General features: G+C 34.7%; 1 protein-coding gene across 1 annotated transcript; it reads right to left on the bottom strand.

Moving 5' to 3' along the window:
- Positions 1–6875: 6875 nt before the first annotated feature.
- Positions 6876–8534, bottom strand: LOC123527256 (dehydrogenase/reductase SDR family member 1-like). Its single transcript, XM_053520103.1, has one exon. The coding sequence runs from the start codon at positions 8490–8492 to the stop codon at positions 7488–7490; it is 1005 nt and encodes a 334-aa protein (XP_053376078.1). The 5' UTR covers positions 8493–8534; the 3' UTR covers positions 6876–7487.
- Positions 8535–16615: the final 8081 nt, after the last annotated feature.

The raw sequence follows: 16615 nt of genomic DNA, 5'->3' as shown, positions 1-16615 counted from the left end.
ACCATAAGATCTTGGTTCCTTTCTTGAACTGGCCAGATTCCATAATGGGTTCCAGAGTTATGGCCCCTGAAAGGGCCAGAATTAGCTATTTTGACCTTGTCTGCACAATAGCAGCTTCATTTATGATTTGAATTTAATCAAACTTGCACAAAACTTGTGTCACTATAAGATCTCGGTTCCTTTCTTGAACCGGCCAGATTCCTTAATGAATTATAGAGTTATGGCCCCTGAAAGGGCCAAAATTAGCTATTTTGACCTTGTCTGCACAATAGCAGCTTCATTTATGATTTGATTTTAACCAAACTTGCACACAACTTGTATCACCACAAGATCTTGCTTCCTTTCTTGAACTGGCCAGATTCCTTCATGGGTTCCAGAGTTATGGCCCCTTAAAGGTCCAAAATTGGCTATTTTGGCTTTTGCAGCCATATAGAGACTTCATTTATGGTTTTATTTGATACAAACTTCCAAAATATCTTCAACAACAATAAATCTTGGATTCCATGACAAATCAGATCCAGTCGTAGGTTCCAGGGTTATTTTATATCTGATTACCTCCCCTGATTGTAATCAAAATGGATTTATATCAGTAAGTACTTATAGGACTTATTTGAAATTTCATTATTGTTATTAGTTGGACTGAGACAATCAGGGTAGATAACTATGGACTGATTTTATGTCAAGTTACCTCCCTTTATTTCAAATTAAAATGGGTATATCTCCATAACTAATGAAGATACTGATCTGAAATTTCATTTATGTCAACAGATTTATTTGGCAGATCCTTCTTTTGTTCACTTACAATATTTTTTTTTATTACTTCCCTTTTACGTTACTATAAATAGCTTATTTTTAGTAACTTTTTTATTATTGGCCGTAGGGAAAAACCAAGACCACTTTTCTGTGGGACAACATGGATGGTACCTCCAATTTTTAGGTGTATTTTGACATATCTATACCCTGTAAGATTTTTTTTTCTTTTTGGTTAAATTTCTTCCATGTTGTTCCTGTCCTTTGGACTTAGATATTTTTTCTGAGGGCCTTCTTGTCCTCAAGTGCAATGATAACAGGTGAGCGATATAGGGCCATCATGGCCCTCTTGTTACAAATATACATATCTTGTTCACCTTTAGAACAAATATTAAATGTATAAAAGTCAATAATAGGGAATTTATCCCAGAGACGGTAATGCCCGTAAGCAATTATCCGTTTTTGTTGACTGAATATATCGAGGCAATTTTTTCGATGTCTTCCGGTTCCGTTTCATGTCTTTTCCGCAGACTGGTTGTCTACATGAGTAACATAGCATCCCGAATCAGTTACAGAAATTCGTAAACCGTGCCAACATGTTTCTTCCACTTCTTTTACTCAAAAATCATACAAGAAAGGTTCGCCTCAGCGAGCCGGTATTACGATAGGAATTTAGTGAGAAAACAACATGAACACACCTAGAACTCCGAACGTTCTGAAAATTAGGACCAACCTTGATTCCAGCTTCATCGTATCAATATAACAAAACAAAAACGGACACCAGCTATTACTTTTTGCAAATTAACCAATAGAAATCGGGCTTAAAAAGCATAGATTTACCCCCATGTTTGGCAGCCATAAGTATAGTAAAGCAAATATGTCCTTGAAACGAAAAGAGATGTCATAAGATCAAAGCACTGAAGGTACTGATAGGGAGCCACGGTTAGTGCATACTGCACTTGAGCTCAATTGAGTCACACATGCAACAGAAAACTTTCTAATTTAGGACACAAGTGATTTACTTTGTTGGATAAACATGACATAAGTAACATTACAAATGTGTGATCGTGAGCCAATACGCAGTGCAGAACTGAGTTAATTCGGGCTCTTTTCGTTTCGTTTCGCGTCTTTCGGTTTTTTAAACTAACTCTGTACAATGAAGTTTCCCGTGGAAGAACGCAAGACAAATTGTTGAAACAACTAAAATTAGTCAGATATTCATATCAATGCTTTGTCTTTCCTTAAAAAGCATGCACCTACATATTCAGGCACCCATTTCTGCACAACGGTTTTATGCATATGCTGTGTACATGTCCAAATCTTACCTGAGAAAAAGAACGAACCGAGCCGATTTCTAGCCTTTCTAAAAGCTAATCTTGTAATCATAAAGCCGGTATGAGAACGCGGCGAATAGGAAATAACGTCGCCGAGACATCGGCTTTCCGTAAATTTTGTAAAGAATGGTATTTGCTGTAACAGGTAGGATGACAATAAATATAAACTTGATGTTTTCAAGTAAATAGGTCTCTCTTTTGAGTAGTGAATTGTTTCTTTGTACTATATATTTTTAGCCCACCATCATCAGATGGTGGGCTATTCAAATCACTCTGCGTCCGTGGTCCGTCGTCCTTCCATCCGTCCTTCCGTCCGTTAACAATTTCTCGTTATCGCATCTCCCCGGAAACTACTGGGGGGACTTTGACCAAACTTTGTCAGAATGATGTATTGATACCCTAGTTGTGTCCCCATGAAAATCAGACTGGTTCAACAATTTTTGAATGAGTTATGGCCCTTCGTTTATTTTTGTACTTGTTTATCCTTTTAATTATATTTATTTATATATTTTTGAATAGTAAATTTTGTTAAGTTGACGAAGAATAAACTTTTTTCTGTGCAGTATACTAATGACAAGAAAAAAATCTAAGATCTATGGAACGTGTTTATATATGAATTCAGGACAATAAATGATAAGTTCCCATGAACAAAACAATAACTTGATATTTACCAGAGACAAGTGTAAAGTGACAATTAGGTGATAACAATAATTTCATGAGGTATACTTAGAGGGGAAAGGTGTAGTAATGTAAGATATTGAAACAGACTATAAGCAGAATGTTAGAATATGGTAAGTGCGAGGTTGGCATGCCCTAAATGCGTTTAAACCCCCAGTTTCCTTTATATAGGTTACTAACCGTTCCATTGCGGTGCCCCTATTTTCAACTGGTTTTCTGTCTGTCTTGTATTGTCTGTTGCGTATGTCTTCTTGTTTGTTTTAAGCGTTTTTTCCTCCTCCTCGCTCTCCCTATCGACCCCTCCTTTCCCCTTGCATTTGCGCTCCTTTTTGCATCCCCTCCCCCTTTACTTTGAGTTAGTGTTCGTGGCTCCCCTTTATTTTGGCTGCCGGAATCCTAAGGCGGTACGCGATTGTTTTTACCTGGTTATAGGGGTGCGTTTGTGTGTTTGTGAGTCTAAATCGGTGCCCTACTATGTTCTTGTATCTTACTTGTCAGTTTTTCGGCGAACGCCGTCTAAATTCGTTTTCGTTACCTATGCCACGTGACTTCAGTTTGCAAATCAAACTACTTGATAACGCATTGTAGATAATTTATCAAAATGGAAGATTTATGCAACACTCTGCCTGATTGGACGAGAGTGTCAATTTCTTTCACTCTGTTGATTGTGCTACGCTGAGTGAAATGTAGACAAAGCGTTTATCCTAAACGACGCTGTTCACAGTTTTAAAGCTAACTTTGGCTCAGTATATTTAGCAAGAATATTGATATATCTCAAAATGATAAGTAAGTTTAATAAATATGATAAAAACCTGTTCAAATACCAACATATATCAAATTAAAGAAAGAGCTGAATACGGTCTGCGTATCACATGAATAAGGGTGTGATAAGAGTCTTTTATGTAGAGAAGTGCTTTTTAAAAGATTTTCCTTGTTACAATTGTCGTCTGTATATGAAAAGGTTTCTTGCTTTTGTGACTTATTCAGATTGCATATTAAAATGAGTACTTGTTTGCTTTGATATATTTGTAATAAATTATTTAACTGATTTATTATACAAATGTATATGAATATTTTTCTTTAGTATGGTATGCAAATATTGAACTCAGCTGAAATCTGTTTTATTATATATATGCTATATAATGACTGAATCTCATTACACTGAAATGAAGGTACGCTGCATACAGTTTATCTATGTGATATGACTACGGTCAAACTTTGCTTATGAAACAGAAATATTGAAATAATTACAATAATTGAATTGTATGTTTTGCTTGACCTTCACTTGTTTATAGGTGTGACGTCATTGTCCAAAGATTCATGAATAGCGAATATGCATTTGTTAAAGCGGGATCAGTTGGCCTATTTTAGAAATAAATAAAAATAATAAATAAAAAAATCCTTTAATTGATTTTTTCTCATGTATTCTAATCAAACTTGATTTGTAGCATCTTTATACGGCCCGCAGCCAACTTTGTTCAGCTGGGACATTTAGCCCCTTTTAGGGGCTGCTAGAGCTAAAACTAGAAATGCCTTTATACAGCGTCTCATGCACAGCTTGGTGGATCTTTGTCATACTTGGTTTGGAGCATCATTATAAGGTCCTCTTCCAAATTTATTTATATAGGAACTTGGGCCCTATTAGGGACCACTATAGCTAAAAGTAGATATGCCTTTCTTCGCATTAACCACTAGAATGTAATGGATTTTTATCAAACTCGATGTGTCACAATATCGTAAGGTCTCCTGCTATTTTATTACAAATGGGGATAGCGGCCAATTTAGCTAAAAATATAAACACGTTTAATGACCTCTTCTCATGAACCGCTTCATGAATCTTCATCAAACTACTGCTGTAATTATTCGTCTAAGGATAAACGAAACAAAATTGCAACCCTACGAAACCTTTGCGAAAAATTAAAAGAGAACCATTTAAATTGTTAAAGTGCGGTGTTTAGTTTTGCAATTTGAAAAATGTTAGATGAAAGATGAATGTTAGATGAAACATTCATAAACTTCTTTCCTTATTACAATTCGCCGACCATCATTTTTAAAGATATTTCTTGTTCTATGTTAGTTAGTTAGAGTTAGGTGTGGTTGTGTGTTTATCTTTGGTACATGAATGTCTGCGCTATTGTGGTTTACGTTGTAGTGTAACTGTGATTAAGGAACGTAGCATTCCCTTTGTATATTCATCCTTGTTCTACTTTCCCCTTCAACTTCCTCCCCCACCCACCCCTTTTTTTACCCCTTACCACTTCCACCCCCTCTATCTATATTTGGCATAAATTTATATGTACTTGGTAAATTTTTGAAGCAACCCGTCTGTGATATTTTTCCACTACAGCTTCTTTTTCTTGTGGGCCTACTTTGCAAATGCGTGGCTCTGAGGCTGTGTTTTGGGGGCCCTATGCTTCCGAGAAATCTACCCTTACCTATTATCTTTGGAGATTATCTGAGTCGTATGCATGTTTTTGTATAACAAAGACATGAAATAATTTCAGAGTTGTTTAAGGTATTACATACTCGCCCCACTTTTGAAATACATGTGAACATCATGAGCATGTCCTAGCCTCTGGACCTGTTTGGCTTATCGGATGTAAATGCAAACACAAATGTCTAACAAAGTTCAACCATATATTTGAATAATAATTCCTTTTAGGTAAAACAAAGGCGATAACTGTCTAGACCTAATACAAGGTACAAGCAGTCTGATTGGTAGATAAAGGGAGAAGAAGCAAAATAGCTTGTATAACTAGAAGACAGCGGGTCAGCCCTCTCCTGGACTTCAGCTTAGTATAATACTACTGATACCAGATTTGTGAGCGCAGCAGGCAGAATATTTCTTTAAAAATGCTCTGAGATCTCAGTTCTAGGCGTTTAGGGCAAAAAAAAACAAGGAAGAATATCCAACAGGGAAAGCCACGTTCAAAACACGCAGTCCCAAAAGACACCACGAACAAGAAAATAAACACAAAGGACAAACAAACAAATATTAGGAAACACAGTGGGGCACGACTAATACAAGGTACAAAGCAGTCCGACTGGTAGATAAAGGGAGAGAGCAAATAGCTTGTAAATAAGATGACAGCGGTTCAAGCCCTCTCCTGGACTTCAGCTTAGTATAATACTACTGATACCAGATTTGTGAGCGCAGCAGGCAGAATATTTCTTTTAAAATGCTCTGAGCTCTCAATTCTAGGCGTTTAGGGCAAAGTTGACCATACACCGCTGTTCATGTTATTGCACTCATTGCATCATTGAAGGTTCCATGCAATCTGACTAAAGTTTTGATGACAGCTCTTTCAAATTCATCTTTCTGTATAATCTGATTTTCAATATTGCTATTTTTATTTCCAACAATCAATTTTGATTTTAAACAATCAGTCGACTCGTTTCAACAAGCGTTAGGCTAAAAGGAACTAGACTCAGCTTTTAGCTAAAATAATTTTTCTTTAGAATAAAGGTTTGATTATGAATGCTGCTCTTCCCTTATATAGAAGCAAAAGTGTTACAGATACTAACCTTATTATGTTATTATAAAATATTAAATCTAAAAGCAAATTCAAATGTTGAAGCCAGCAAGACTTTTGAAGCAAACCGAAAGTCATGATATTTTTATATATTGTCTTCCCCGGGGAAAGAACTGACTGGGGTGGGGGAGACTGGGTAACAAATCTTAAAGTCAAGAACATAGATTTAATAGGAGTAATGTTTAGACTTGTATGTTTTCGTGCCGTCACTAGCGAAGATACTAGCGTGCAGGGTGAAGTTTCGTTTAGAATTCGCGAAAAGTTTGTTATCATTTATAATTGGTATAAAAGTGTGTTCGGCATCTCGACCTTGCTGCTCCTATACGTTAATGTAAATAGATTTTATGTGTTGCGGCTGTATAAATTCTCTCGTGATACTATATTTTCTGATCCATTGGGATATTGGATATAATTTAACTTTGCTGAAATAGAATCCCGCTTAAACTGGTGCTAGGGGTTATGAGGATGTTGCACTTAAATCGTTGCTCATTAACCGAGTTTGCTATTATATTGCTTGTTTGTGATATATGCTACGTATTTTTTATAACTGTTATTTGAAAAAAAAAAAGCAAGCAATAAGTAAGTTATAAGCTTTTAAGTCAATTTACTACATTCCTGTATGCTACATTTATATCGAAATCTGAGAACATCACACAAACATACGACAATTACATATAGTTCAATATTAACATCATAAAAAAGGATCAAGTTAATTAAAAGTCTAAAACAGAAATATATGGCTGACCAATGATACAATTCAACCAAGATTCTCGGGTAACGTTAAAAGTGCAGTACATGCATGAGATAACATAGTTGTTATCAATACATCGATCGCACATGTCAAACAAAGATTAGTACCTATGTCATTCGGGGGAGATTAGATGTCAACGTTATCAAGAGTGAGCATGAAAGTCCCCATGAGATTTGGACACATGTTCATTTTTGTGAGTATTCATCAACATTACCAAACGTAGGAAAACTACATTCAAAATACATTAACTGTATAAATGTTTAAAAATGTCCCGAATTGCTTATTTTAAAACAATTTTTTCTACATACATAATGATGACACTAAAAATTATTTAATTACATATTAAATAAAAATACATTACAGATTTCGAGAGAAAAAATATGTACAAATCTGGACATTGTGTTAATGTAAAATGATGGCTTTTTAACTAGTATTAATGTCTCAGAAAAATTTGTTTCCACCCAAGGCGACTATCCACTTAGGTATACGGACGAAATCCGGAACACACCATGATATCCAAGAATATCCAAACTGTCTTAAAAGTACATTTATTTGACGGAAATCTGACGGCCCATGTCCCTCTGCATCTTTAAGCCCATACCTTCGCGCCAGATCACACGTCTGTACAATTTTCCCGCTCATTTTCAGCAAATCAGGGTCAGTAGCCATGGCAGCTATACACTGCCCTGCAAATTCAGTAGTTTCAGCCTTTTCGAAATATTCCAACATCTTTTCTGGTTGTCTCATTGACTTTGGTAGAGTTGAGTCACCCTCAACTTTTGGGTCCTTCACATTGTCCCTAAGCTTTGTAAGAACACTTTCCGTCCCAACGGCACCAGGCCACAAACTAACGAATGCCACATTGTGTTTCTTTAACTCAAATCCGCAGTCTGCAGCCATACGATCACAAGCTTCTTTTCCAATACCATAAGCGACGTTAAACAAATACCGGAGGCCACCGGCAGACGACACATTTACAATCAATCCTTGTTTCCTTGGTACCATAATTCTTGCAGCATACACAGAACATATGTAATGGTTTCGTAGTCCTACATTGTTTACATCATCCCACATTGCTGGGGGTTGCTCCCAAAACTTCAGGTTCATTGAATTGAAAATTGCATTTACTGCCGAATACGCGTTATTCACTAAAATATCCAACTGTCCTTCATTTTCTCTTTTAACTTGTTCAAATAGTCTTTCAATATCGTTGTCTTTTGAATGGTCACACTGTACTGGGACACAAGTTCCACCACGAGCTTCAACTTCCTGTGCTGTATCTCGTAAAGAACCGCCCACTTTTGATCCCTTTGGTGGATCTAAAGTCCGTCCAGTTATATACACTTTAGCTCCTTTCTCTGCTAGTTGGAGGGCAATCCCTTTTCCTATCCCTCGCGTTGCACCTGTAACAATACAGACTTTTCCTGCTAGCGGTTTAGACGACATCGTTACAAGTTTGACAACTGACGAATGAACACTCCTGTTGAATATACAAGAAAGATTAGTGTATTTGCTTTGTACTCGCTTCCCACTTACAAATAACGACTAATATTTTAAAACCATTGTACTATATTTCTTTCTGTTATTTCTTTTCGTTTGTTAACTATTCCCACGGAAAACACGAATCAGCGTATTAAATTTTTATTTTTATTTTATTTCATTTTTAGAAAAGTGGTTTATGTATTTTTATTACGACTTCATATCGTCAAATAAAAAAAAGAAATATGATTCATAATTTCTTATAACATCGTGACATCGTATTTTTATTTAGCGTTAAGTTTTATTTAACTTAAGTCGGCGTGTATAGTTCAAGAAGTGCCTGTTTCTCTTGACCTGACCGGGACTCGAACCTCTGATCATAAATTTAATATCTGAAAATGTACTTTTCGTTTGCGATGTGTTTTTCCGTGGTTCTTACATAGATTTATTTAAGTCCCTTTTCAAATATATATTATATTCGTGAGAATAAACCTCGCCAAAATGTTTGACGCAACCATTCGCAATATTTATATATTTATGTCGGTACGTATGTCTCATAAAAACATGTTATATCTGTATAATGGCTTAAGGTCGAGCGGTTATTGGATTTACCTGCACTGGAAAATAAATAGTGTCGATTGTATTGAGGTCAACTCCCACATTATCAAAGTTTATTAGTACAGTTCGTTTATGTAAACATTAAAGATTGCGTTTTGTAACCTTAACTCAGGAATCCATATTTTAATTTGTCTTGTATAAGAAAAACGTGAGCTCGGGCTAAAACAAAACATAATCAAAAAGTAGAAAGGTCATTTTGCAAGTAGAGAAAATTTGGTTTGAAAACGTGTAAACACGTATGACCCAGTAATCGAACTGTAAGTCCGCTTTTGAATGTATGAATGTTTAATTTGAAAATTATCAATTTAATTTTTAGAAATCGGGTAAAGAAAAACAAATAAAATGATACCACCATATTTTTCAGATATATTTTCATTACATCTTTCGATATTTAGCAGAATTCACTTTTCGTTGTATCTGGTGTTTCCTAAAGTTATGCCCGTTATTTAGTATAACGGATTTTTGAATAATTCTTTGCAGAAGAGTGGATATAAGCAATAGTAACAAAGATATGACAGAAAAACAAAGGTTGCCGAAAAACTTTAACCAAGAAGGGTAACGCCGACGCCGACGCCGACGCCGGGGTGAGTAGAATAGCCCCCCCCCCCACTCTTCTCCGAATAGTGGAGCTAAAAATGTGTTAATATCTTTATTTTCAGTCCAACGGAGTGACATTGTCTACAGTGCAACAGATTAAAGACCGGCTAAGTCCATTTCATAGGGGAAGAAAAATCTGTTTAGGTACAAAGGAACATCTAGCTAGTGTATTTGCAAAATTTTCTTAAGCGTTGGTTCGAATCTCGCATTATTCAAGTTTTTTTTTCTGTAACACTAAATTGCATTTAGTTCTTTTGATCAACCTTATTGACGTGCACAGAATAGTTAAAGCAGTTATTGACAAATACCAACTTAGCGTTATTAACGACAACAACTATCAAACCGACTCAGTAGTATTGCTATGCCAGTATAAATGGAAGGTCTGATAACTATGCCTTGCATGTGCTTGTATATTTTCGAATCAGATTTTGATTTTTCTATCCATTTTTATCAATTCGGCATGCGAATTGCAATTTAGTGTTACAGAAAAAAACTTGAATAATGCGAGATTCGAACCAACGCTTAAGAAAATTTTGCAAATACACTAGCTAGATGTTCCTTTGTACCTAAACAGATTTTTCTTCCCCTATGAAATGGACTTAGCCGGTCTTTAATCTGTTGCACTGCAGACAATGTCACTCCGTTGGGCTGAAAATAAAGATATTAACACATTTTTAGCTCCACTATTCGGAGAAGAGTGGGGGGGCTATTCTACTCACCCCGGCGTCGGCGTCGGCGTTACCCTTCTTGGTTAAAGTTTTTCGGCAACCTTTGTTTTTCTGTCATATCTTTGTTACTATTGCTTATATCCTACTGTAACTTCACATAAACATTGTCCAGTAAACAAACAATGTTTGTATAGGGGCTGAGCCCATTATACCCAAGGTCAAGGTCACCAAGCTGTTATACTTAGGTTATTTTTTAAGGTTAAAGTTTTTCGGCAACCTTTGTTTTTCTGTCATATCTTTGTTAATATTACTTATATCTTACTGTAACTTCAGATAAACATTGTCTAGTATACAAACAAAGTATATATAGGGGCTGAGCCGATTATACCCAAGGTCAAGGTCACCAAGGTGTTATACTTAGGTTATTTTTAAGGTTAAAGTTTTTCGGCAACCTTTGTTTTTCTGTCATAGCTTTGTTACGATTGCTTATGTCTTACTGTAAGTTCACATAAACATTGTCCAGCAAACAAACAAAGTATGTGCAGGGGCTGGGCCCATTATACCCAAGGTCAAGGTCACAAAGTTGTTATACTTGGAATTATTTTCATCTTAAATTTTTTCGAAAGCTTCGTTTATAGACATATCTTTGGTACTTTAAAAGATAATTACTTGAAATTAAAAACATTTCTTTATAATCATCATCTGCATATGTGGTAACAAACCCCATAACTCTAATTATATTTTTGACAGAATAATGTCCCTTTTGTACTTAAACTTTCTTTGCAATCTTCGCTTTCTGGATATTACTTTAATGCAGTATAAGATAAACACTTGAAACTTAAAATGTGTCTTTATCATCATCATCTACATGTGTGGTAACAATCCCCATAACTCTGATTTGTATTTTTGACCAAATCATGCCCCGTTTATACTTAAATTTTTTTAACAAACTTCGTTTTCTGGACATAACTTTGGTACTATATAAGATAATGACTTGAAACTCAAAATATATCTTTACCACCATCATCTGCATGTGTTGTAACAATCCCAATAACTCTACTTTGTGTTCTTGACAGAATTATGCCCCTTGGTGTATCTTCCTTTTAAAGTAGAGGTCTCTTATTGAGATATATATATTCATTTTACTGTCAAATCCCCGAATAGTGGAGCGCGCTGTCTTACGGACAGCTCTAGTTAGTCAATAGACTTTGAGCTGACAATAACCCCCCATCCTCCCTCTAGGGAAATTTCTACGCTATGATTTTCTTAAAGCATATAATATGAGCTATCATTCCAGAAATTCTGCCATCTGGCAGTCGGGTTCTTTTTACGTTACAGCCTACTTTATACGTTACCATTAATAATTTCTAGAAAATACTGACTGGCACTACAGTTACCCATAAATGGTTTAATAGCTACACAATATGTCAATATATAAAGACAGAATATACAGATTTATATCTTGAAGGTATAATTGACACTTATAGGCATGTGCTTTGCGTTATCAAAAGTACGTTACCAAAAATTGTGACGAAAATAGAAAATATAACTATGTGATTTTATATTTTATTTGAAATGTCTATGTCAAAGGTGTTATAAAAAGAGGTTGTGGTTATAACAGATGAGAGCTTGACATAATTTTACCGACTGTGAAATATTTCTAACTATTATGAAAAAATAAGCGATAAAATATTGTAAAGAAGATAAAATGATATTATGTTGACAATATGCGTTTCAAATCTATAATAATTGTTTTTTTTACGAAAGTCGAAAAATATCCTTGATATGGTAAAATATTTTGTTTAAACAGATATGTAACATGTACAAATTCCATAAATATGTAATATATATTTTAAAACGTATAAATATATCATAAAGTATAAATCTATGTAACGAAAATTACTAATTACATAAATTATATATAGTTTTCTTTAAACAAGAGTAACAGAAAATCATTTTTCATGATCATTTTTCATGATCGTGAAATGAAACTGATTTCATTGAGTGGAAAATGAAATTGATTGAAATAGAAATAAATAAATAAATAAATAAATAAATAAGTGATTTGCAGAGAGTGAGTGCTCAAACTTGTTTCATATATATGGCACCTTGGAATTATTCAAACGGACTGAATGTTCATGCAAAGAAAAAGTGTTTGAAATAAAAAGAGAATTTCAACAGAAGTGAGCAGTTCAAATCAGAAATCAGAAAGGGTGAAAGTGGCAAAACTGCTCAATTTTGGTTAATGTATGTAGACATAATTCACATAATATTGTTGCTCATCAAAGCAACACAGATTTATGCTTTTGATTTACATATATCATATCTGCACAAACTGTTCTCTTTGTTCTTCGCATTTGACCGCAACAATTATGCCCGTTCCCTTCTCGTTTACCTGTTAACATTATTGAATATTGATCCAGGTGCAGAAGGGCTACTCTGAAGTAATTATTTTAGTGTATCTGGGTCTTCTGTACCAGCAATATAAAAAAAGTATGAAAAGATATGTAATAATCTAGGAGCTAGTCTACTAGACTGACAGCTCTTGCTGCAAGTGAGTAATTATAACCCTTAAGGGGACGCATACTTTGAAATTAGAAAAAAGTGGGTGGGGTATGATAAAATTTCCCTGCAAAAAAGCACAAGGTTTTGGTACATGAAATGGATACTGTTTCAACTGTTATAAGTACACAAAGGATTGCTCACTAAAATAAAAATGAGAAAACTGAAACAAGAAAGTTATTGTTGAATTACATAAGACTTACTGTGTACATTCAAAGTCAACAATTAAGACTTTTTGGTGCGAAAATAATAGTGCTTCACCTTGTCCAAACATTTATCAATGTCCTACAGATTCTAATTTAAAGAAAGAATGTGAAATATGGTCACTGTCTTGCTTTTCATTTCGCATATGTAAGCTAAAATACATTATTTAGTTTGTTTACTAAGTAGTGCATAAGAAAAGATACGGTGGTCAAGGAATGCCACATTCCAAAACTAAAAGAGTATATTCCCCTTAATACATTAAACATTTATCGTTACAGAAGTCTAGTGGCCTAGAAATGTTGCCATTATTAATTTTTAACTTGGTATTCATGAACTACAATGCACTTAAATATCAAAACACATTCAACAAACTTTTGAAAATGTATTGTCTTAAAAATCGCTAAAATAAGGTATGAAATTTGGTTGAGAGGTCCAATCAATGTGTATATGTGCAAAAGTAACATTCTAATCTTGTTCACAAAAGTTACTAATACACAGCAGGCATGTCAATGATCAAAACTGGACGAATATACAGTTATCCTCACTTTAATGTCATTTATAATTTGTCCTTGAATTCTCCACCATACTTTACATAATTCTGTTTGCACGAGTTGCACGAGAATGCTGTCATTCACGTAAAAAATGGGGTCAAATAAGTTGTAAATGCAGTATCATCTAAACGTAATTAATGGATTATGCAGTTCAAGATAAACTTTATCTCATAACGTAACGAACATGTATAATGTTGTAACAACAACTTTACTTACACTGATTTAAGTAGCAGTCGGTTTATAAGTGATTTTATTGATTTGTTATTGTTGTCAAAAAGTATAACGGAAGTGCCTCACAACTGAAGCGGAAACCAGTTTGATGCGCAAAGTAGTCCAATGTAAGTAATATTTTTTGACAAATGTCCACAGATATTAATTATTTTCTAATATTAAAGACGAATATCTGAATAGGATTCATTATTTGATAAGAAATTATAATCATCGACATGTTTTTTTGAAAATCGTACACGTGCTGACACCTAAGTTGTCTCCCGTTGTTTATTAGAGTTACCTTTCGTCCGGCGCAATAATACATTTGCAGTGAATCGCCGAGAAGTCGTGGGAAAATTAAAAACAATGTAAATAAACTAAAATTAACCACCTTTTCAAGATGAATTTCAAGTGATCGTCATTATGCATTTAACCCGCCTGACCTGTGTAGCATCTTAGATATCTGTTCTAAGGTATTCATTGTGTAGAATGTCATGTTATGCCCTTGCAATGCTAATCCCACCTGATTTTTTGTTTACATTTTTATCAATGAGAAATATGGCGTCCATCCCGAGCTGAAATGACGTGGCGTTAAATTTTTACATGTTTGAGCAAACCTGGTGTGTTAGAAAGAAAATCTCATCCCTTCAACATTATTTGGAACACTGTTATTGTAAAAAACCTGTTTTTTCCTTATACAAAAGCTTAATATTTTGTGTTGAATGTACTTTCACAAAGACCTCTGTTTTCCTATTACATTCATAGTACCACATCCTTATCCACAAAATACTGAATATTACAGGTGTCCATCAGTATTATATCAGTTTAGGAATATGTTTTTTATTTTCCCACCATCGATTTCTTGAATATGCACCCCTTCCGCATTTCTGTATGAACTGTGAATGTAGCAATATGCGTCCCCTTAAAACATTATAATAGATGTTTTACGGTATTTTTGTCTTATTATGATGGGTTATACTAAACTGTCCGTCCCAGTCTGGGTCCCAAATATTGAACCTGAAAGGTTTATATAAACGATCGAAGGTTTAATTTTGAGTTCAATAAACTGGTACCATCATACTTGAATGTGTTGAGCAAGGAGATTAATATATTATCTTATCAAGACATGACTACCTATTATCTGTGTGAAGTTGTAAACGCACAGTATTAAATTGTTCACTAGAGCACGGGTGGTAAACGCGCAATCCAATTCCCACTGGGAATACGCTAAAAATGGGTTGCGCGACTTCCGGTGCTGGTGTTGCGCATCAATATATACAAAATCGAGGTAGGTGGGTTTTTGTTTTTGTAAATAATGACACATTTACGAGTGTTTTCGAAAAAAGCAAAATGCTATTCGACATAAAAATGAATAAAGATCATATGTGTGAAATACGTACTTATTAATTTAAGAATCAGCTGTGTTATCACGAAAACTCTGCTGGCTCGAACTGTCAAAAAAGCTTGAAATCATGAAAAATGCCAATTTTCTAACTCTTGTGCCTTCTTTCTGGAAATATGACGCTTCTAATGATCAAACACGTGTAAAACAGTCATGAATATTACATACACTTGAATGAAATGTTGCTTTTGGGGGAAAGATTGGCAAAAAAATAATCGGGAATGGGGTTGCGCCCCGGGAATGGAGTTGCGTGTATACATTATATACATTATGATGTATACGAGCAACTCCATTCCCGGTGCGCAACCCCATTCCCGATTAATTTTTTGTCTATTATGTCCCCGTAGGCAGGATTTGAAGCAAATAATTTTGATATTCATTACTTTATAACAGTTGAGTTATCATAAAAAGCATCAAATGTCCTCAGATTAGGCATATGAGGTCAGAAACGTCCATCTTTGTTGATTTCATACTTTTTTCACGCTTCTTGTCCCCTGAGTTTTTGTGATAATAGAGCCGAATCATAACTTACAAACCAGATATTTTACACATATGATGTATTATCATATTTGTGTCGAATAGCATTTTGCTTTTTTCAAGAAAATTCATTCTTGTCTCATACTAAGCAAAATCATAACTTCACATACCTCAATTTCGTCTTTTTTTACGCGCAACACCAGCACCGCACGTTGCGCAACCCATTTTAAGCGTATTCCCAGCGGGAATTGGATTGCGCGTTTACCACCCGTGTAGAGTGTATTTTCAGAGGTCACTGGGTTGAGATACCCTTATCAATACACGTGCACATTGATAAAGTTATGGATGTGTTGTTGTTGTTGTTTTTTTACTTTTGAAAATGATTTCTATAAGATATTATGTGGGATAATGATTAATTTATGCACCGCCTTAATAGCCGTGATAGTACAAATAAGTAGAGATTGTACTCGGGTCTTCATATCAATCTTTCATATTACACAAAATTATAAGTTTAAAGATAAGTCCATAATGAACGCTATGACATTCTATTGTTATAATTTCAACATTGAAAAAAAAGTCATTTTTCAATATGACGCATAGAACCATGTAAAACACTTATTGAGTTCAAGACATTTTCGAATAGATTTGTTGAACAACACAGGTAGATATTTAAGATTGATAAATGAGAATATGGCGGATTCAAATAGTTCTCAGTTGTTTGCCCTGTAGGGCTATTTTTCATTTTTCTTTGCATTTTCGCTGAAATCACATGACAGATCTATGCTTGACATTTAGGAAGCA

The sequence above is a fragment of the Mercenaria mercenaria genome, chromosome 1, assembly GCF_021730395.1.
Source record: "Mercenaria mercenaria strain notata chromosome 1, MADL_Memer_1, whole genome shotgun sequence".
NCBI classification, from domain to species: domain Eukaryota; kingdom Metazoa; phylum Mollusca; class Bivalvia; order Venerida; family Veneridae; genus Mercenaria; species Mercenaria mercenaria.
Note: the sequence above shows the minus strand (reverse complement) of the source record. Positions and strands in the feature narration are given on the sequence as shown.